Below are 23295 nucleotides of genomic sequence, written 5' to 3' on the forward strand. Positions count from 1 at the left end.
GTATAATACTATAACGATTAATACAGTGACAAATATTATGATCTTTAGTTTTTATCATGGGTGATAATAAAAAACAAGAAAAGAAAGCAACCAGAAAAAGCATTTCACTGGAAACTCAAATGCAAGTGATTAGAAGATTAGATTCTGGTGAACGTCAATCTCAGATTAGTGCTGCATTGATTTTGGCAACTTCAACAATAAGGACAATTCTTAAGAATAAAGAAAAAATACTGTCATCGGCAACTGCAACTACGTCAAGCTCTGCAACTAGAATTACCCATTCTAGAAATAACATTATAGAGGAAATGGGAAAACGACTGTCTATATGGATTGACGACAAAATTGAATGCAATAGGCCATTAAGCCAATCTATCATAATGCCTTCTTGACAAAAAGGCAGAAAATTGGAAACCCAGAATAGACTGAATGATCTGACTGAGAATTTTATTTGTTTTTAAAAGTATATGCGTTTATATTGTTTTTATTTTTGTAAGAAATAAATGTTTGATTTTATTTTTATTAAAAAAAAACATTATTAAATTTAATGCCTAACCATTTTTTATCCGTCTTCCCCTAACCCCAGTATTTACATGTTAAGATAGCCTCGCTTAGCGCTGTTTCGCATTACGCTCTACTTCTATGGAACGTATCCCCCGCGTTAAGCGGGGTCTTACTGTAATTACAAGTAAAGTGATTTGTAGATTTATAAAACCTTATACAGCTAAAAAATAATCCTGCGCTCCACTCAAAAGAAACATCACACGAGTACAATCCTACTCACTAAACATCCGTAGTCTTATTCCGCTGACGTTGCGCGAACGCAACACTCGCGTTTTCCACAGGTAAGAGCATTTTTTTTAAATTTTCAATGTAAATTTATGTTATAAATGCTTAATTTAATTTTTGTTATTATTTTCATGAGAAAAGAAACATTACTTGTAGTTTTGGCGGTTAATGGGTTAAAGGTTCTTTTATACTCCTCATGAATCTTTCATAGAAGCCACCACTCCACCATGGGACATGAGGGGCAATAAGTCTGCTATGTTATTTCATGTATTGCAACAAAACTGTTAAGAGTCTAAATCAGTCCAAATTTGGAAAAAACCTTTCAAAATATTGTCCGTGGTCTTAAAATTCCTAGCATTATCAGAAATGATGACCTTAATTCTTCCTTCTTGCCAAAAAAAGGTCTTAAGGACAAAATGAAACTTTTCATCGACATATCGGCAATCAGTTTGACATGAAATGCTCCAGAACTCTGCATATAAACAAGACTTTATAAGACCTTTGTCGAATGTCTATCCGTGAACGAAAAAAAAATGGACCAGTGAAATCAACTCCAGATACAGTAAATGGGGGGGGGGTTAGTATTCGATTCTTTGGCAATTGAGCTGTTATTTGTTTACCAGGTTTTATAGAGTATCTGCTGCAGATAAAGACAGTTTCTTAAAATCCCTTTTATAGTTTGTCTACCCATTGGAATCCAAAATTCTAATTATTACTTTTAGCAGAAGTGTCAGACACTCCACCTTGTCTCTTAAAAATTAATAACTTGGCAAATTTTGACTGTTTGTCTGAAACAATTAGATAGATTTCTTCATTGGAAAATCTTGCTTTTTTAAGCCAACCTCTCACCTGCAAAATAACATTTTCATCTAAAAATGCAGCTAGCTCTTAAAGAGACAATTCCTTACGAATTTGCTTTCCATTTTAAGGCATTCTAATTCAGAAGAGTACACATGCCCTTGTTCATACTTTATCCAGTCCTATTCTGCCTTTGCAACAAATTTCCTTTTTAGTCATTTGTAATACAAAGAAGTACCAACTGTTTCATTAGATTTTGTTTCCAAGTCACATTCAGGTTTTTGTTTTTAAGAATTTTCTAATTTTAAGCATACTGAACAGGTTTATTTACTGTTACAAAGGGAGCAGTTTACTCCTTTTGTGGGCTTTTAGATAGCAGTTTTGTATTGCAGCATAATAAATATCCTTTTTTATGTAAAAGCTTCTCTCTCTTTTTTTGAGTGTTCAAATTATGGCACAAATGGCTCAAGTTCTCCTGACTGCAAAATACGCAAGTGTTCGAAGTAGCATTGGTTATCATTATTAGCAGAAGAAACCAATTTATTGCATTTGGGAGCGCAGAAGACCCTGCAGTTAGAGTGTTTATGCTAGATGTGTGATGCATGAAAAGATGGAGAAAGTATATGAAACGTTCTTTGTCGTGCAGTAATGGAATGATGCAAAAAATCCATAAACTCTTTTAAATTATGACTAGTGCTTAGGTTTAATTTTGCTCAATTACAAAGCTAAGTTGCTTGAAAAAAGTTTTTAAATTACAGCCCAAAGCAGTATGCTGTAATTTTCTGATTTTATACCTAAACTCTCAAGAGAACGACTTTTTCACGTTTGGCTTTCTTTTTTTCAACGTTTTTTTCACGTTTCAACGTTTGGCACTTAAAATACAGATTTCTCAACTCGCGTAAATTAAAACAGTTCTTTAATGGGATCATATTCAGCATTTAGACACAGACATTGATTAACACATCTTTCTAACCAAAAGTATTTTTTAGCTTTGTTGAGTTGAAAATAATTACTTCATCGCATTCATCAATGCACTGTATTTGCAATAGGATTTCTGCATCATCTAAAAGACCTTTGATTTTATTGTCTGTAAATTTGAGCTGTTTGTCTTTGGTTTGTAACTGCATTAAAAAACTTTCTAAATCATCGGGTTTTTTCAATCGATTCAGATAAACAGTACTACAACAACAAAACAGATCTGTACTGCCAAATGACACTTCAGTTCAAGCTATAAAAACCTTAAAATGCTAATCAGTATAAAATGAAACCATAAACAACCGAGTACTACAAAATGTGAATTTAACTTAATTTCTTGAAACTGAAACAAACTATTGCAAAGGAAATGCAATTTGTCAACAAATTCTCAAAACTAAAACATTACTCACCTCCCTTACAACATCCAAAGATTTCATGGGTTGCTAAGACAATTTATGAAGAGTAAGTTTCTATTTTATGAATGTAACTACCGTATTATATGGTTCATACACAGTTTTCAAACCAAAGCACCAGAAATTGACATGAAACTTTAGTGAAAACCATCATCAAAATGTAAACACACAAAAAGAAGTCTTCCAAATGCCCTTTTTACTTTATTTTTAGTAACTGCCATGGTAACACAAAACATCTTATCATGGACTACTTTGTGGCTGCACAAGTGCTGCTCTTAGAGCATGTGAGCATGCAGTTCAGCACAAATCATGCATTTTAAACATTGTCCAAGAGCATTCTATAAAACCATATGTATGTGGGGAAGAACTTTCTCCTTTAAAATTCCTTCAACAGATTCAGTAAATGCAAATAAACTGATGTAAACATCAAAAGCTCGTAAGAATTTTAACACTTTTCCTGCTTTTACTTTAAAAAAGTAATTAAAGCTTTTGCATAAAAAATAATTAATTAAAGCTCACTTTATATTTAGTAATTGTTTATTGCTTATAGGTGAAAATAGAATATAACAGGCAAAATGAGACAATCATATAAAAAGTTCTTAAAAATGCTTTCCTCCTGTGTAGAAGCAAAGTATAGTGTAAGCACAGAAATAGACAATTTTCATCATAGAATGCACATTGTTGTTTTTTTAAAAAAATAACTGCCTATGTATGACTTCATATAATTCCCTCATTGTGTATACAGTCAAAAGTCGTTAATCCGGACTCGTCGGGACTTCGGCGATTCCGGTTTATAGATCATCAGTTTAAATCTGGTAAAATGGCATGCAGAAATTATAAAATTAAAAATATGAAACCATAATTTACGAAATAAAGAACAATTATGATCTAAAGGGTATCAAAATTTACAAAAAAAAAAGCTTAATATTTATTTGTTTACTTTATTAAACATTTCTTTCAATGTAAGTTGTTTAAGTTGCTTCGTTTTTTATGTGATAATACATTCTCTTTAATTCTATAAACAGACATAATTTCTTGTTCAGTTACAAAGTTCCGCTGTTCAAGTCCCATAATTGCTGTGTCGAGAATACCGACTAATTTGTCAATCGAAATTTTTTCGTTTTCAATAACCTCTGTCACTTTCTTCCCTATCGGAAGCGAATTAAAATGACGAGGCATTTGATTTAAATCATATCAAAGACGGAGTACATCGAGATGAAATACTACATTTAGTAAGCAATTATAAGCCAAATAAAATAAAAACATCTGCCCTGAAGATAAGGATAGTGCTGACAGATCAACTTCCAATTCATTGTGCGCCGCGGCGTTAAAGATAAACAAAATTTAGATAAACAAACGTTAAAGTTTAGATAAACAAAGGATATGCCTTTATCAGTTTTTTGCAGCAATTCCACTTTTTGTTTAATGGACTCCGAAACATACTTTCGCTTTGTAGATCCTTTACATATTAGTAAATATATATCGGAAATTCTATTTTACATAATCGAAAGTTCAAGCTTACTTTTATAAAATTGCTCTAACAGTCTGCAAAAAATAATAAGCCGGATCCAATTCGAAGATTAAGGAACAACGCAATCTGTAACATTATCTGAAATAGATAATTAGATAATTTTAGCTTAGCTTATACCGTCCGTTATACATTAAACGCGCATTCGTAAACGTATTTTGCACACGCAAATTCGCAGCCGTAAAGGTCTTACGCGCATGCGTCAATAGGACGCATGCGCAGAAAGTTTGTAGCTTAGAGGTCCGGATTATGGGTGTCCGAATTAACGACTTTTGACCGTATATGTGATTGTTAAAACTTTTTTGCTTAAAGCATAAATGAAACTCTGTTGATGCGTTTTTCGTGTTTAAAGTACTCATAAGAAAAATATTGCCTTAGAAGTGCAAAATTCTGCAGTACAAATTTTTTACATGCCCATTTTATTTGTAATAATAGTATGACTCATTAATGACTTTTCCTCAAAACTGGCGAAATTCGTTTGGGCATGACACTTAGTGGGTTATATATATATATATTTCATATTATTCTCTACAAGGAATCACTGTATATATTTTCATCATCCTAGTTTAATTTGTTTTTGTATTTATCGTATTGTGGTCAAATTTATTAACATTCTAGAAGTTGTAAATTGAAGCAATATTTCTAAGTAATGTTATATACGTAAAGATAGTTAATGGGATATCTGTCAGCTGTCCTGGTTATTTTTATCACATCTCCTGGTCTCTTGGCTGTGAATCAAATCATCCAGTTTTTTAAGATTTACCCTCTACTAATGAGTGTTTTTCAGTGATAAATGAAATTTATTGAATAAATGAAACATAAGTTGTGCAAATTTCATACCCCCACTCCTAATAAATTTTCTTATTAATTTTTATCTGAATAAGTCTTAGTCTGTTGCCAACATTTTTATAACTTTATATGAAGATTCAACTTATATTTAATTGATAAATATTTGCATTTAATTTTGTTTTACACCAATATATGGTATATTATAAAGCTTATCTTCATAATTATTTGTACTTTAAGTATTTAATCTCATCATCATATTTGAAAGTACTTTGATAAATTTAAGCTTTTTCTTCCATGCTTGGGGTGTTCAGCTATAAAAATATAAGAAGAATAAGAATAAAATTTGAGAGTATAAAATTTAACCCTTTCGACCGGACTTTTGCATGATTAAAATTTAACCAATAAACGAATTTAATGTTGATGTACTAAAAAAGTGTAATATGTGTTTAAAGTTTTTAACTTTTCCTGTAAAAATCTCATGGGACAATATGTCTCAATCGTTTCGTCAACTAGTATTATTTGTCCCAATCATCTACAACAGCAGTTCTCAACCTTTTAGCTAACGCATACCATCTAAACAAAAAAATGAAAAACTTAGTAAATTTAGCACTACCACTACATTTTTCAATGATTATTTTTCAATTTATCAATAGAAATATTGCAAAAAGTATATTTTGCCATTTTCACAACCTATTAGCTATTTGTATTAAAGATGTACACGTAAAAAAATATTAGATTAAAAATTGGTTACCATTTTAATTATCAAAATTTAAGTTATAATACTTTAATTCTAAAATTTAGTGTGAAATTTGGGCCTGTTTAGGAGAGAATGATTTCTTTATGTCTAGTCTTATTTCACTTAGTTTTAACCGTAAATTAGGATCCACTCTTATGCTGTACTTATTTTTCTAATAAAACATGAAAAAAAAAAAAAAAAAAAAAAAAAAAAAAATCCTTGTTCATGCAAATAGGTTGTGCAAAAAGGCAATAAAAATTTAACAGCTTTATTTGAAATGCCTTTAAGTCCTTTTTTTCTGTTCAGCCAAATGTTAACAAGTGTGTTGTTTTTGAAATCTTCAGTTAGGCAATTTCTGTCAAGTCTTCTTTTTCTTCACTAGATTTTTTTAATTTAATAGTAAAGTATACTTTCTTTGCATACCACCTATTTTTCTCTTGCGTACCACTGGTCTAGGATGTTACCCTTTCTCAGAAAACAAAACTAAAATTTACAGTAATATATAATGTGAATATTACAAAATGTAAACTCTGTCACATGCAGTTCATATATAACAAAAATTTTCATATATGTTTCATAAACACAAACATAATATATCAGCATGTAGTAATTTGATCACTAATGGGATATAACCCACTGTTAAATGCGATTGGGACAATATATCCCACAAAAAGAATTTATTCAAAATTTCTTGAATTAAATAAACATTAAGAATTAAAATGAACATTAAAAATGTTAAATTACTACTAAATAAGAACAGTAAGAACTATTTCATACTAAATATGCCTTAAATATAATTGTACTTACTGTAAAGTAAAATAATAAAAAAAGGCATTAAAACTTGAGTAACCAACGTGCTCGAAAACATAAGTGCACCATCTGCAATCGAAAAGTTCTTCCAGCTTTCGTTAGTCATATATTTGTTCCCTAATTCCTTAAAAACACTGCAAATGTAAAAACCCAGTTAAAAGTGTTTTTTCTTAACCCAGTAGGGCATGAAATCTAATCTATGGGACATATGTGCCCATTAGGACCGAAAGGGTTAAGTACGTAATTAACATTTTTGACATCAAAATCACATTGTAGCTGAATTATGTGATTGGCTGTTGGTATTAACATATTATTAAATATGTAATAAAGCGAATTTATGTCAGTTTGGGATTCTTTTGAAATCTGGCTGTTACTCAGCTATAAAACTCCCGTTTTTTCATACTTATAAGATTGGCAGCTATGATATGTAAAATTATTATTATAATTGAAGAGTCCATACTTAAGTTTGCTATGTTGTAAACTTTGTTGTATAATTTTAGAAGTCTCTTAATCTCTGGAAGTGTGGGTAAGACAAATTGCCTTACCCATACTGTGCAAGGGTCTGATGGGAATGTCATGATATGGGCATGTTCTGCTGATATGGCAGTGGTGTTCTGGTGTTCCTCAAGCGTAAACAAACAACCATGAGATACCTAGATATACTGGCAAATCAAGTGCTACCTGCAATGTTGCATTTTTGCCTTGATGGCACGCATACTTCATGTATGATAATACAACTATACATCGTTCCAGAAGTGTTCAAAATTGGTTTGCTGGACATCTGTCTGACTTCCAACACCTTTCCTACAAAACCTACCTGGCTACCAAATAGCCCGGATCTTAACCCCATAGAAAATGTGTGGAATATGGTGGGAAGACGCATCCGACAGCACTTCCCCTCTTCCATCTAATTTAACAAGATCTGAAAAGCTGTGCAGCTAATGCATAATATTCTCTGGATGTAAATGCACTCCAGAAACATGTAGACTCTATGCCCAGATCAAACAGAGCAGTTATCCATGCTTAAGGTGATCCAATAAAATATTGATCTTGGGTTTCTAATTCATTGGTCAGTGTGCGTACATATGCATTCTGTGTAATTTGCTCTGATTCTTCAAGAGTTAAACATACAGATTATTTTCTTACCTATTCTTTTTTTTTTTTTTTTTTTTTAATTTCTTAAAAATCCTATCACTGACTTAATTCTTGGGGAATTTATAGCATATCCCGTCATTGTGGTTTGTCAGGTTATCGCCCAAATTAAAAGAGCATTTAAGATTTCATGTCAAGGAGTGTGGATCTCATATTCAAAAAGAAGGGAGAAAACAAATCTTCATTAGCTAATCATAATCATATTTGGCCACTCAAATCCCAGTTTTGACTTTGGTTCTGCAAAAATTATGGATAATTTTTTTTTTTTTTTTTCTTTTGGTGGACTGGGTTTCCTTGAACCTTTTCACGTTAAAAAAATATTCATCTTCTTTAGTTCATCACAATTCCAGTCCATTGCTTCCTAATACTTTCAAGTAGTGGAACCCTTAAAGCTTCCTTAATACTGGAAGTTATTTCTGGTCTTGAACTCAGATATAGGCTGGTTACATATTTTTGTGGTTTTCCATCATTTACAGAAATACAAGCCAAAAAGAATCTCTCCATGAAGTTATCCCTGCTCTTAGACTGATTACCCCTGTGTCCTTTGCCCATACTTAAATAACTAATCTCATGCTTTCAAAATTTTAATATCTTAGTTTTTTGTGTATCGTTACTGTTTTCTTCCTTGAATAACATTATGTTCACTTTCACTTTACTCTGTCCATTGCTTTTGTTATAAAATGGTTGTCCCCGTTTTCATTTCTGCAGAATTTATTTTGCTACTGTAGAAGAAGAACATGTCTCTGAAATTGATAACAGTTTTATTCAAAATTTATGTGAAACTAAGGTTGTGTTTTTGGCTATCTTTGTATTTTACACCAGCGTGTTTCTCTTCCAATTTGATCAAAAGTGATCATTGTGGAAGAAGTTTTTCGGTTTTTCATTCAGTTGGACATTTTTTGTAAAGACTTGTACTCCTTATGGCACATCTCAAGTGACCAGAGAAAAAAAAAAAGAGTAATGATAGGGTTTTGTAGCTGTTGAAACTTCTGACGGATGATTCCAACAACATGTGCTCTTTTTTTAATGTTCAGGGGGTGAATATAAGCAAACATGTCTGTATCAGCCAGATGCTAAGTTTTGATAATATGGTGTTTTGGTGATGCTGCTGCCTGTCATTTACATGGGTTGTTTTGGCAGAGGCATTGACATTTTGTTCTTTACGATTCAAACTTACTTTTATAGGGGTATCATTTTTCATCCACTGAGATGTAACTGAAACAAGCATCAGTAAAGCAACAGAAGCCTCTGTGATACTGTTGAAAGCATTATCCTGTTACTGAAGGTTACTCAGTGGGCCAAGGCTGGAGAGGTGGCCGATCGTAATATTGTATTGCAACCTTCAAGTACTTAAGCTGAGTGTGCTGAAGTTCCACTGCTCAATCTCATCCTGAACAACAGTGGTGTGATAAACAAAAGTGCATGAATTAATACCTGGTTTTTGATCAACACGGGATGGATAAGTTGAGTGCATTTTCATAATGGAGGATGTAGTATTATGCCATTTTATGAGGTATTATCTCTGCATTTTCTTCTGTAGCTATCGTAAGATATCACAGATAAACTTAACATTTGTAAACCCATCAGATAGAATAAGTTACTTTCAAATATATTTTTTAGCTTCTAAGAAGTTGGTCAACATTGCTTCTGGCTAACCTTACAAGTATTCTTGGGTTATAGTGAATGACAAATTTAAGATGTACATGTTGCATTAGTGAAAGGCCTTATGTTTTAGAGAGCCCACAAACCATTAATTAGTTATCAGAAAACGGTAAACATGCACTGTATCTTGCAAAAGTTCCGGTGAGGTTACCTCCGCCTCACGTCATAAATCTGCCACGGATAAACAAGACTTTCATCTTGGTGGTTGTTTCTTGATAAGTCTTTTTAAATCTTTTGATGAAGCTTCCTACACATTTCCATGCTGTGCTGCCTTCAGTTGACCTTTAGCAATACAGTGGGAATTTGGTAGCAATCCATCTTGTATTCAGTATGTCTGGTAAGTTCACCTGGGCTATAAGATACGTATTTTCTTCCTTGGTATTCTGTAATGATTTCATTGTCATTTGTTACATTCTCTGGCACTGCACAGTGCAGAATAATAAGCTTCAACTCATATATAACAGTTTTTGAAGTTTAACTTACCCTTGTGTAATTTGCCTTACTAATCAACAAAGCAGGTAAACTGCAGCATCATCCTGTAGCATTTTCAGTGAATTCCACTGCTCTGTTTAAGTGTGCACAACATTTTTACCAAATTTGTTGTCAGGTTAAATGCAGACATGCTGTTCTTAATTTGTTCCCTTTTCATCCACAAGAAATTGTAGAACACAATAAATACGATGTTAAAAAATGCTCGCGAATGTAAAGTAACTGACTTCATGGTACTCAGGTTTAGAATGGATGCATGTAATACTATTAAAGTAGGGCAGCAGAAAACTTTAAGAGATAAGTAAGTGTATGTTTATTATTTTGTGAAAAATTTGGCAGTAGTTATGGTTTATTTTACTCCCAAATATTTCAGCATTAAATTTAAAATGGAATAGTTACTAAATTTTTCAAACAAGAATTCTTTTAATTGTTTAATGTGATTTATAAATCAAAAAATTGCATGAAGATTTAGATCTGATCAGCTTTAAGTAGATAAGATTATTTAATAACAATAATTTTTCTGGTAAAATTCTTCATGCTCACTTGTGTTCAAGTATAGATGAAAACTCTTGAACTCATAAAATAAATTGCAAAGTCATGTATTCTATTCAGAATGCCTTTTTTTTCCTTTGCTGTAATTAGTTATCTTAACAACTATATAAGTATTTAAGAATATATATCAGAAATTTCTATTCTTAGTAAATAATCCTTTTAAAATCTGTGAGTTTATTTTTGTGCATAGCATGCAAATTGCTGTGAATATTCTGGTTTCAGGAGTCTAAAATGATCCGTACTGTAGAATTTCTCTGAGGTACTGTCAGTTAGTCAGAGCTGATTGTCATCAAACATAAAGAATAATTGCTGGCATCTGTTCAGTGTATAAGGTCATAATATATCCAGAGAAGTTTAAGCATCATCAGCATCCATGCTTCTTTGGTCACAAGTACTCAAATTATGGAGTCTTATTTGTAAATTTGCATAATTAGTTCAATTAGTCTCTTTGAAAGTCCTGCATTGGATTAATAGATAAAACATGTGAATACCAGTCAAACGCAGTTAGCAGTAAAATTGTCGTTATTAAGTTATACTTTTGTGAATTATTATTTATCATTTTTAATAACACCATTTGTAAAAGAATGCAAAGTGCACATTTGCCAACCAGTTATGCATCTTTATGTTATTTTGTAAATCTAATAATTTATAATTTTTCATGCATTTTTTCAAATAATTTAGATTTAGCATGCAAAAATACTAAAGCTGTAGATCTTTGTAATTTTAAAATCATGCAGTTTATTTTACTTACATGCCTAGTAGTGATAGCGTTCTTATGTGCTTTGTGAGAGAAGGCAATTAAAAAAATTAGCAGATTTAAAGGAAAAAATGTTAGTTGCTGTGAAGTTTGATTCAGTAGTATTAAAATCAGAAATATGAGTATCAAAACGGTTGATAACTTGTAGTGTGTGTATGCATACATGCGCGAGATAGAGTTTTAATATGGGGGATGGGTGAGTTTTTTAAACAAATATCTTCTATCTTCTCTATTGCCCTTATAAAGCAAAAAGTCTGATTAGTAAATTGTTCACTATATGAAATGCAATGTATTTCATATGCAAAGTTCAAAGAGATTTCAGAAACTGAATTTACTGACAGGCTGCTTTTTTGTGCCTGTTATTAAATGATTTCAACCATATTGGATTTTGAAAAAATTACAAAATAAATGTTACTGTTTTAACAAATACAAAAGCATTGTCAAAATACTGCTAATTATTGACATTAAACTGGCTACTGAAATTGTTAATTACTAGTATCTGGCAAATTTTGCATATAAGGGTATGGAGATTTTTTTTATGTGCCTTATCAAAGCATGATGAATGTTGTATTAAGTGAACTTTTTGCATTACTGCGACCATATAAAATTTATCTTTTGTATTTTTATAAGGTTCAGAATCAAGAATAGAAGGGTTATGAGATTATTTTCTTAAAACTCTTTACTGTATTTTGAGAAGCATTAAAACTGGAAGTGTTTGTGTGGGATCAGTATTCAAAGAAAAATGCACATACCTTTTTTTTTAAAATACATTTTATAAGCTATTCTTAACATGATTTTTTATCTTAATTTTTATATTTCAGCGTACTAATAACAAAACTCGCAAGTGGAACATTTATCTGAAAAGGTATTCATATGTAACCATTTGGCCTCAGTTTCAAAACTGCAACTTTATGTAAAGTGCAGATCAAATCTAAAAATTGAAAACCACTTTTATAGTTTGCCTTTTATTATTTTATATTTTTATATGGTTTTAGGCTTAGTTTGCTTTAATTAATTCTTCTCTCATGTTATAAATCATTCTGAATTGTGATATTGGGCACTTCTGGTGTAAAGGTTTAAGTATAATCCTAAATTCAGTATAGTTTGGATAAATTTTCAAAGTGCATTGTTACCAGCGAATAGTAATTCCACCAGCGAATAGTAATTCCTTATGTGTGTTGTAGCTATGCACAATAGTTCAGGTAATAAAAATATAAGAAACTTGGGTGTTGAATTTTAACTTCAGAAAATTGATTTATTATATAGTCACTATACATTATGTGTGTAAAATAAAATTTTTATAAAAAGTGACAATGAACAAATTCTTATAAGTTATTCTAAATCATATGTTTATGTGCAAATTCTTCTTTTAAATTAAATGAAGCAGTATTTGAATTGCATTTTTCTCTTATATATTGCAAAGTTTTTAAATTCAGAGGTGATTTTATTTTCTTTATAAGTATCTTATGAAACATTTTTTAAGTGGTGCACAAATATATAAAACAGTAATATTGTTCTTTTTAAAGTATTTTTCTCTCTCTAATGTAGGATGTCTTATTTCTTTGTTTAAAGTATAAAAGATTGTGTTCATAAATAAATATTCTTTCAGTGAAAATTTTCCTCGAAGAAGCAAGGAAGGAATTTGAGGAAAAATGGAATAATCCTAGTAAGGTGAGTTGGCTTATATGTTTTACTTTTGTAATTAACTCTAAAGCAATTTTCATTGAAGTTGGCATCCCAGGTTAGGGTATGTTAAATTTTTTCAACTTAATATTTTGTTTGATTTTTATGAACATAAGATTTGGGCAGTAATTAATGGATGATGAGAAATTTCTTTGATAAGTAAGTTTGTGTTTTTTGGTATTTTTATCGATTTATGTTGTGAATATGATATAACTCATGATGACCATCTCTCAATATTATTAGTATTTCTTGGAATATTGGTAGTGATCTGGAACCATGGGTTGTCATCTCGAAAAAGTTTCACTGTGCTTCTTACTTTTCTCAGAGTACTTTATTCAAAAAAATTATTTCCCATCCTGATTGAGTTTAACTCATATTAGTGAATATCTGCATGCAGTTGTATTCATGCATTAAAATTGCAATTGTCATTCAGCTTAGATGTGGATTTTTTTCATTAAAAAATTGGTAGGTAATTTGTAAATTTATGGCAGTTTGTAAAATTTATGGGTGAACTATGTAATTCAGAAACATAAGAGAAAAAATAATTTGATATGAAATGTACGCAAATTTATTATAGAATCTTTCAATTTTTGCTCTATGTAATGCTATTACATACAGCTTCTGCAGTGTTCTGTATCACGTAAGATTTGGATTATATGATTTAGGCAAAGCACACAAGGTCTATCTGACTAAGCTCCGTTCCAGTTTTGACTGAGCAATTCTATCACACAAGGCAAAATTAATGCACGTTCTAAGAGACAGATGATTCATCTTGCAAGCAGAGGAAGTAACCTTAGGTATTGTTAAATATGCTGCAGTATTGTAAATGCTTTTTCTCTTCCATATCAAAAAAAAAATTGTGTTGTTTAACATTAATATTTGAATTTATGATACATATAACATACAGATATGTTTTGATTCATTGTTTCAGTTCTTAGTATCGCTGTAGATTAGTGGCCTGTGTTTCAAAATCTTTGGGCAGATTTTTAGCTGTATGAAGAGTTGAGGTGCATAATAGCCATATCGTTCTAGGGTCAGTTGTAATATCTAAGTTTACTTCTTTAGTATACAGTCAAACCTTGCTATAGTAAACTTGGCTTATAATGAACAAACTTCTTGGTTCCACTTGAACTGAAAAATTACTATCCTTTAAATTCATCGTGGTTGGGTTATTAGACTAGTGAAAATATCTTTAAGTTACTATTCTTTTGTCTTCACCCCCTTCTTCCCTGTGTTCTAATAAAAAGGCGATACGAAACAGGTTCTCCCACTCATTTCTTAAGAAACCAATAACAATAAATGTCTCTTAAAAAATCCTGTTGTGGCATGCATTGAGCCAAAGAACCATTGATCCATTCAGACATAGATCTTCAATTGGTTCTATGATTGAGCTATCAGGCAGCACTTTGTTTAGGATTCAAGCTTATTTGTAATTGTAAATGTTTATTTTTCATGGAAATGTGTAGGTAGAGTGTTGGGTCTAAACCCCGAATTTTTAATAATTTTTCATGTGAAATTATTAATGTATGATAAAACTGAAAAACAAAAAAATATTGGGTCATTTAAAAAGTCTCCGCACTTTTTTTGCTCCTAGATGATGTTCATGTCTATATATCTGGCAACACTCACAGTGTCTCAAATGAACATATGCTGAAAAGATGATATTCAGCTTCCATTGTTTGTGAAGATAGATTTTTAGTTCATTGCTCGTGTAAAAATTTATATGAATTTGAAAATGAGTGAAATATATGAAGAAATATGCTATGTGATGCTTTTTTTACTATAAAAAATCTGATGTGTACACCACATGACTTCCTTGTACGGAATATTAAATTATACGCATTTTTTCTTGCATTTCATTTAAACTTATTGGATTGAATTAAATCTACTTCGCCGACAGCGCATAAACCACAATAGAATAAATGCATTCTTTAAAATTCACTCTAGTATTTTGACACTCTGGCGCTAGATTCACTTAATAGTATTAATAATTATGTAACAGTTAACTTATATAATAATTATATAACAAAAATTAAGTTAACTGTTATATAATCCAATAATTATATAACAGTTAACTTATATATTTCATTCGTGTTATAACTCATAATGCACAAAATTTATATCATTTAAAGAATAGAATTATCTAATTGTTGCCACATGTTCTATTCAAATACTATAATAAAGCTAGAATGATGTATAAAAGAAATTAAGCAAACAAAACAAAAAAGAAACAGTTTTTCACAGACGATTGTGTATTTCTCATTTAATTAATTCAGCTCTCACTTCGCGAGAAGGCAAAAATACATAAAAACTCAAAATATCTATATTAAAAATTACAAAGTAAATCTTAAACACTTATTTCCTCGAAAAAATTCCAGAAAGAATTAAGCATGATTTAATTGGCAATAATAAATGAATGCGTTATCTTTGTTGTTGCGAAGCTAAGTTTCTGTAGATTGGCAACAAATCCACTAGTCTCCTGTTTCAAATGTAAACATCAATGGTCGCCATAAAAAAAGGGCTTAGCGGCACTTAGACAACTTTAAAATTATTGATAATTCTAAAAATATTGCATAGAGATTTACTAAAGGCATAAAAACCTTAACCGGAAGATAAAAACAACATAATACAATCATTTTTAAAGCAAAAAATTTACAATTTACAAACATATAAGAGTAAAGAAACTGAGATCACTGAGCCGGGTAACAGAGTGGATATATATATAAATATATTTATATACGTTTGGTGCGGCCGATTGCAACCAAAATACGAGGTGCACGTCTACATATGTTATAGCAGTCCTATATACAAAATTTCAACATTCGGAGGCTACTCGTTTTTGAGTTATGCGAGAAACGTACGTACATGCGTTCGTACAGACGCCACGAAAAATTCTCTTCAAAATTAATTTTAAAGCAGTTTTATAATTTTTTTGAAGGAAAAGAGTATTTTATTCTGTCCTTACGTACGGATATCACACAAAAGCATCGTTAAATTGCATTCGATAGCGGTCAAAATGGATATTTTCATTGAAATATGCTGCCTGAAGCTTTTCGCGATTACAATACTTTCTTTTTACTTCGTACAAGGAAGTAAAAAGGTGTGTATAGTGAGGATGCTTGAGTGAACAAAGGACCCAGGAGTGGTTTGCTCGATTCCTTTTAAGAAATTTCGATGTCAGACCTTGCTCTGGTCGGCCAGTCACTGAAAAAGTTGATGAAATTTTGCAGCTGGTGGAGTGAGACCGGCACGCAAGCTGTCAGGAAATAGCGGAGGCACTAAACATCACCCACATGATAGTTTGGAATCATTTGAAAAGAGCAGGGTACAAAAAGAAGCTCGATGTTTGGGTGCCACATGAATTAACACAAAGAAATTTGATTGATCAAATTACCATCAGGCGATGAAAAATGGGTGAAATACGAGAATATCAAACGCAAGTGATCATGGTCAAAGGCCAGTGACCTTCCACAAATGACTTCAAAGCCTGGATTGTCACCAAATAAGGTGGGATTGGAAAGGAATTGTCGATTATAAGCTGCTGGAACCGAACAAAATTATTAGTTCGGCCCTGTATCGTGCACAACTCAACCGTTTGAACGAAGCAATCCAGAAAGAGCAACCAAAAATTGGTCAACAGAAAGGGAATTGTGTTCCATCATGACAATGCGTGGCCACACACATCTTTGATGAGTCGGAACAAATTGAAGGAGCTTGGTTGATAAATTTTGTTGCATCCACCGTTCTACACCCATGGAAATATGAAGCTACCCGAAAAATGACAAAAGGTCATAGATAATAATGGTCGATATGTACTTGATTAAAATTGATTTTCAATAAAGAAACTTTTTGTTAAAAAATGTACCAGAAAAGTGTGGAGCCATTTTATATAACCCAATACATAATAATAATTGTAACTAATTTTTAATTTTTTTAATTGCTATTAACATCTTTTGAGAGATGCGACAGTGCTAATCATTCTTTTTGTGTGATTCATTAATCAGTTTTTGCAATATTTTGTGAGATGGTCCTTTTTTTTTTATCAGATCGTGTATAGCGAGGATTTACTGTATTTCTAGCATGGTGAATCTGTTTTATTCCTTTAAGTGCTGTTTAGGTTAAACTGCTAAAACTTTGTCTCATTTCGTATTTTATGTACACAACCTGCAGGAGAGTAATTGTAGCTTTTTATTAAATTGACTGTCTAATATTTGGATATATTGGCCATGGTATAAATTATTCAGCAACATACCTTATTTATCAAATATTATGTTAGTGTAGTTTGCTGAATTTTATAAAATGACTTATTTAAACTACATGAAAATGGCTTTCAGTATTTCTCTTCACACTTTTCGTGCAACAGGATAACCTTCGTCGGCTGTATAAAAAAATTAATTTATTGGATTTGAAGGAATCAGTAGCACTCTGTAAGATTGTGATTTCCACCTATTTCCCTCTCACGTACCCTTTAACAATACTTTGTAATATAGAGTACCCCTAACTTTTCTTTTCAAAATTATGACCCCTCCCTCACCCTCTTGGCAGTATTCCTGCAATGTATCTTGCTACTGTATAGTATTTTAATAACATAAAATTAATATATTGCAGTGAATAAGGTCATAAAGTATGATGATATAAAGATTATTACATTATATGTATCAAATGAGTGTGGTAATAACATATATATTTTAAACCAAAACATAATGTTATTAATGTGTCGTAATTATTTTGAATAATGGTTATTCTAAAACAGGGTTAAGAAAAGAGTAAATTAATAAATCTATTGACTATTGAGGAGGAGATCTAGGCCTTTAGTAAAACCCTAAGCATTCTTGAAACAGTGTTCTATCAAAGTAAAAAATATTAAACCTATAATTATTTTTAAATGAATTAATAACTAACTTCATACTTATTGAGTTTCAAACAAAAATTGAGATGTGCTCATGAGAGGTATTTTAACATCAGTGCTTCAACATCTACAGAAAAAAAAAAAAAAAAAAAAGACTATTTTTTATTCTTAATTATATCCAAGAATTTATGCTGTTTGAGAAGCAAATGCTGCTAATGATTTGGATATATTCTTTTCCTAACATTTATTTAGCATCAAAGATTCAGGAGTTTAGTGATATATATGACTTCTAGAAATACAATAACGTACTTTGTTGGAAACTTCAATTACCATCGTCTCTGTTAGATGATGAGAGAGGATGTTTAGACATTTGTTGAAAAACATGTTTTTTAATTTTTGTTTGTAATTGGGGTGTTCAGTTTCTAAACGATGTAACAGTAACAAAGGTTTCATGCTTCCATTTCATAACACTTCTATATGTAAAGGCCTGTCTACACAAAGCGATTTTCTCGGCCAACTTTCTCGTAGAGCAACAATTTTAAGGATCTGCGCATGCGCCAAAAATTGGTCATGTTCTCTGCCGCGATTTCAAAACTGGTGTTCACTGCTCACTAGCGTACGATAAAATCGGAGTCTCTAGCCAATAAGATTGCTTTGAGTGATCACGTGCTTTTCTCCTCATTTGGAATAATAAACATGGCTGCATTTCGTTGGAGCGAAACTCAACAAATAGATTTCTATAGAGAAAATGTGTTGTGGGACACGAGTAATGTAAATGTTAAAAATAAAAAATTAAGGGATTCTCTTATTTTGATAAGATTTGTCTTCCCCATTACTTTATATATTCAAATATTTTCTAATTCCGGGTGAAAATGATTTTAACTCCCCCAAGAGAAGTTCCAAAAGCTATTAATGATGATGTCATGGGTACTAGATGAAAATATTCAGAAACTACTTGAAACTGTGGTCACACTTATTGAAAAAATTCAAAAAGCAAAATCTCCAATCGAGAATAAAGCAGCGCAGAGACTCAATTGACTTCACCGAAAATAGGTGATCAAGTATATAGCTTTTCCGACAGCTCCTACACGAGCGATCATAGCCTAGTGGCAAAAAGTAGACTAGGTTTTCTCCATTCGTCGAGATCGTAGGTTCGATCCCCCACGTTAATTTTGGTCTTTCTGCGCCTGGAAGAACTTTTTAATTTAGTTTCTCCATCACTAAATTTGAACTGCATGGCTTAAAAGCCACGTTTTATTTTTTCGCCTACATGTGGGGTGTTTATTGAATTTTAACGTCTTTCTTTTTATTTTTCGAATGGCCGTTGGCACGTAGTTTAGATATACTGGTCAAAAGTCACAAATTCTGTTTTGTGTTAATTGAATTTTGCGAAAGCAAATTGCAGCTCAATTTAATTCTGCTAAATTTTATTCGCTGATTAACTGATAGAGTCATATAATCATGGTTTTTCAGACTGTATTATTTATTTATGCTGATATTAGTTTTTTAATGTTCAATCAATATACTACTTAAGACTTTGCACCTTTGTGATATTTCTCATTTAAAATTTTTGCACTGAAATTACACTGTTGCTTTGTAATGTAGTAATCTTTATTCTTTATTAATACTTTTTACTCATATTGGTTTGACATTCATGATATTATTATCTATTTATTCATTAATAAAGGTTTGATTTAAAGCACAGTAGTTAATTATTTTTTCTGAAACATGGTTATTTTATTATTTCAAGATTTAAATGCACAAATAGGAGTGCCAGAAAGTGAAATTTAAAAATAAATAAACTAAAAAAAGGAGTAATCTCTGTACTCAGTACACAAAAGAAAAGCATTTTTTTTTTTTTTTTAAATTTTCCTGCGAACTAAATTTAGCAAAAAATTAAAATCACACAGCATCATCCGTAAATACTTTCCAAATTGTACTGTGTCTTCAATACGCAACTCCCGGAGCAGGGAATTACGAAGGCACTATGAATTTCTCGTTTGACCCAATTTCTGTTCCAAACGCATTTTTCCCCCCTTCTGTACCAGTAGCTAAGTTCAAAATTGTAGCTGTATCTATAGTAGCTATTTAAAATAGTCATCTATTATTTTGACTATTTGACAAAACCGTAAGCTTTGTTTACAAATCGTAGACAGTGTGATGCTGTAGAGGGCGGAAGCACTTCCTTTCATAGTGATTGGCTGAGTGAATTCCTGTACTAACGAGAAAAATCGTTCCGTGTGGACAAGTGAGCTCTCTCAGATATTGTCGGCCGAGAAAATCGCTACGTGTAGACGGGCCTTTAGAGGATCAAGGATGTCTTTGTCTCTTGTAAAGGAAAATCCATACTACACGTTCATCAAAATATTTTCTTTTTTCCTGCCTAAGGAGGACAGTTATTTGGAATTTTCTTACTTTCTTAGTCAGGCTATCTCTTAGAATATTGAACCCTCTTGCTGCATATCCTGTGATTTCCCCAGGCAACATGGAAGTAGCAAAATTTGTGCAGGGAATGCAATTTCCCCGTCTGTTTAACTATGCAACACGCTCTTTTCCTGTTCATGGTTTCATTTTGGCTTTTCTAAGATGTTTAATTGTTTATTTAGATCTGGGTTGGCATTACCTGTCCATATTTCTGTGAAATATGCAAGCATGTTTTTCCACCATTTTGCACACTCGTTGCAAAGCTCAAAGATGTCTATAGCTCAACTTCCAGTCCCATGAGACTAACTGCTGGATATTTTTCTAACCATATACCCCCAAATGTCATCAAGAAACAGCCTTGCAGACTGTTGTTGCTCCCAAAAAAGTTGAAACTGGCAAAAAAAAAGTTCACAAAGAAACACTAATTGGGTGCAAAGATTGCAAGGTAGGGTTTTGCCTGGAGCCTTGTTTCGAAGTTTATCATACTAAACTTCATTTCTAATAAATGTTTTGCAAGTATTTTGCATATTTTTATTAGTATATATGTTTTACGTTGTAGAGACATTAGGATTTTTTTTTTTTTTTTTAAGTTGGAGAGATGAATAATTAGCAATCAGCTTCACCGGGAATTGAACCATGGACCTCTGGAATACCGGCCCAGCGTGCAGAACCACTACACCACGAAGGCACGCTCAGAAGGTGGGAGAAATACCTAACATACTCTCCCTTTTAAAGGGCGACTGGGGTTTTTTTAGGGGACCCAATCGCCAAATCCTGGGTGCAGAGAGTCATCATCCACAACCCTTTTAGTGCGGGTGCCACTGTAAGAGACATTAAGTTATTTCGAGGCCAGAGAGATGAAAAATTAGCAATCACCTTCGCCAGGAATTGAACCACGAACCTCTGGAATACCGGCCCAGCGTGCAAAAACCACTACACCACGAAGGCATGCTCGGAAAGCGGGAGAAATACGTTATAACATTAGGTATTTCATAAAATAAATCATAATTTAACCAAGATTAATTTTAAAAATTTTTCTTTTATATAACTTTTCAGTGTCAATTTTTGGACAGCCTTTATGATTCAGTTCTATTTCGAAATATGTAATAAAAATTATGTAGCTAGAGAGGGTTAATAGCTTCATACTGCCCCAGCCATTTCTTTGGAAATGTTTGGTGCTGACGTGAGATTAAAGTTGTTGTGCATGGTAGTTATAGTTCTGAGTGAAAAATCTACTTTTTAACCACTTATCCATTTTTGTTAAATATACCTGACGTTCAATAACTCTGAAAGAAAAATATTCTGCACTGAAATAAATTTGGATGTAATATAACTGTAAACAAAGAGAGAGCTACATAAGTTACTTATTGATTCACTCAATTTTAAAACTATTATTAGCTGTTGATTGTTTTATACAACTTAATATGTTAAAGCAGGAAATGGAGCTGCAACATGTGTTGACTGAACAATCCATCATTGTGGACAGGGTTAGTTGCAACAAATTGTTACATACATGCTAAAATATAGTGGCTGCCATTTGTTTTTTATACAGCTTGCTATGGCAAAGCAGGAAATGGAGTGGCAACATACAATGACTAAATAACCAAGTATTGTGGGTTGCACTAATTGCAACCGATTGCATATTTTTCAATATCAGACATTTTAGTCAGTGATGGTGACATTAAAATTACAGCAGTTACTTTCCCTATCATTTAATTACAAATTTAAATTTTCTGAACACTTTTTTTTTACAATATTCATTTTCTGCCATTGTTGTTTTGTATACCTCTGAGTAAACCATTGTATACATACCACATATTGGGAACCTTTATTTTAACCCTCTGTGGCCAGTCTGGACACACCTAAAAGTTTCCTTCTGTGTGCACAGAAAAATTGAATGAAAAATTATTTGAAGGTTACTATAAGTTATTCTGAACCTTCTTTATTTATAGTAGTGGCAGCTCAACACAAACCAGTCCATATATTTTAGCCATGTTTAATTTTTTAAGACCCTCATTTTTCAAAGAAACCAGTTTTTTTTTTAGGGTGTAAAAGGAATTATTTGAAAGGAAATTTCTATGTTATTTTTTTGGCTGTATGATTATGTCCTTATTCTATATTAGTTTTAAATTTTTACCTTGAAATCTTGCCTAAAATCAAACGGCGAACCCTAGGTGTGCCCAGACCGGGCTCACTGCGAGTCTAGGTCACTAAGAGGCAGATGTATCTTTGTTTCTCTGCAGCTCATCGGTCAGCTCATTAACATAGAAAGGTGGGTCCACAGCTGTGTTTCATTTCCTGTTTTTCTCTTTTTTGGGGGGAGAAGGGAGGTTTGGTTATCAACTAAGAAATTTGTGGGGGGATTTTCTGAAGGTCAGGAATAATTTTATCAGTTAGCTATTTGGTTTTTCACGAGAGCAGTTCACTTTTTCTCTTTTGCTTTGGTTCAAAGAAGTTTTCTTAGCGCTTTGTTCAATAGTTTTGAGATGTAGACATTTATATTTTTATTTTGTAGCTTATAATTTCAAATTGTAGATATAATATTAGTTTTTTTTTTTTTTTTTTTTTTTTTTTTTGTATTTTTAATTATTTTCCAAATGGATCGGATAGGGCTGACCATTTCTAAAACACTGAAAGTGCTACACGAATTGCTTTCAGATAGTGAATCTGATACGGCTCCCAGCACATGAGCAAAACATGCAATATTGGGTTGTGCTTTCTTAAAGGTGGTTTCCCTTTCTTCGAAAAGTACCATGATGAAAAAAATAGACTAAAGTGTAAATATGATATAGCCAAGTTTCTTTTTTTTTCCCCATTCATAAGCATGTAATCATTATATAACCAAAAATGTGCTTTTTAGGGGGGTGTAGAGTAGCAGATCTCTCCGGGGAC

The 23295-nt window shown here is 32.0% G+C and overlaps 1 protein-coding gene across 13 annotated transcripts in view; it reads left to right on the forward strand.

Annotated features, from left to right (window-relative positions):
• Positions 1-23295, forward strand: part of Pka-C1 (Protein kinase, cAMP-dependent, catalytic subunit 1) — a 581879-nt gene that overhangs the window by 528330 nt on the left and 30254 nt on the right. For all 13 annotated transcript variants that reach the window (XM_085808130.1, XM_085808129.1, XM_085808131.1 and 10 more), the window contains one exon: positions 13057-13118. In XM_085808130.1, the coding sequence (XP_085664256.1) occupies positions 13057-13118 (62 nt within the window). The remainder of the gene's footprint in view (positions 1-13056; positions 13119-23295) is intronic.

This window comes from Stegodyphus dumicola, chromosome X1 (genome assembly GCF_044657685.1).
Source record: "Stegodyphus dumicola isolate Sdum_Otavi_A_Nest chromosome X1, ASM4465768v1".
Taxonomy (NCBI): Eukaryota; Metazoa; Arthropoda; class Arachnida; order Araneae; family Eresidae; genus Stegodyphus; species Stegodyphus dumicola.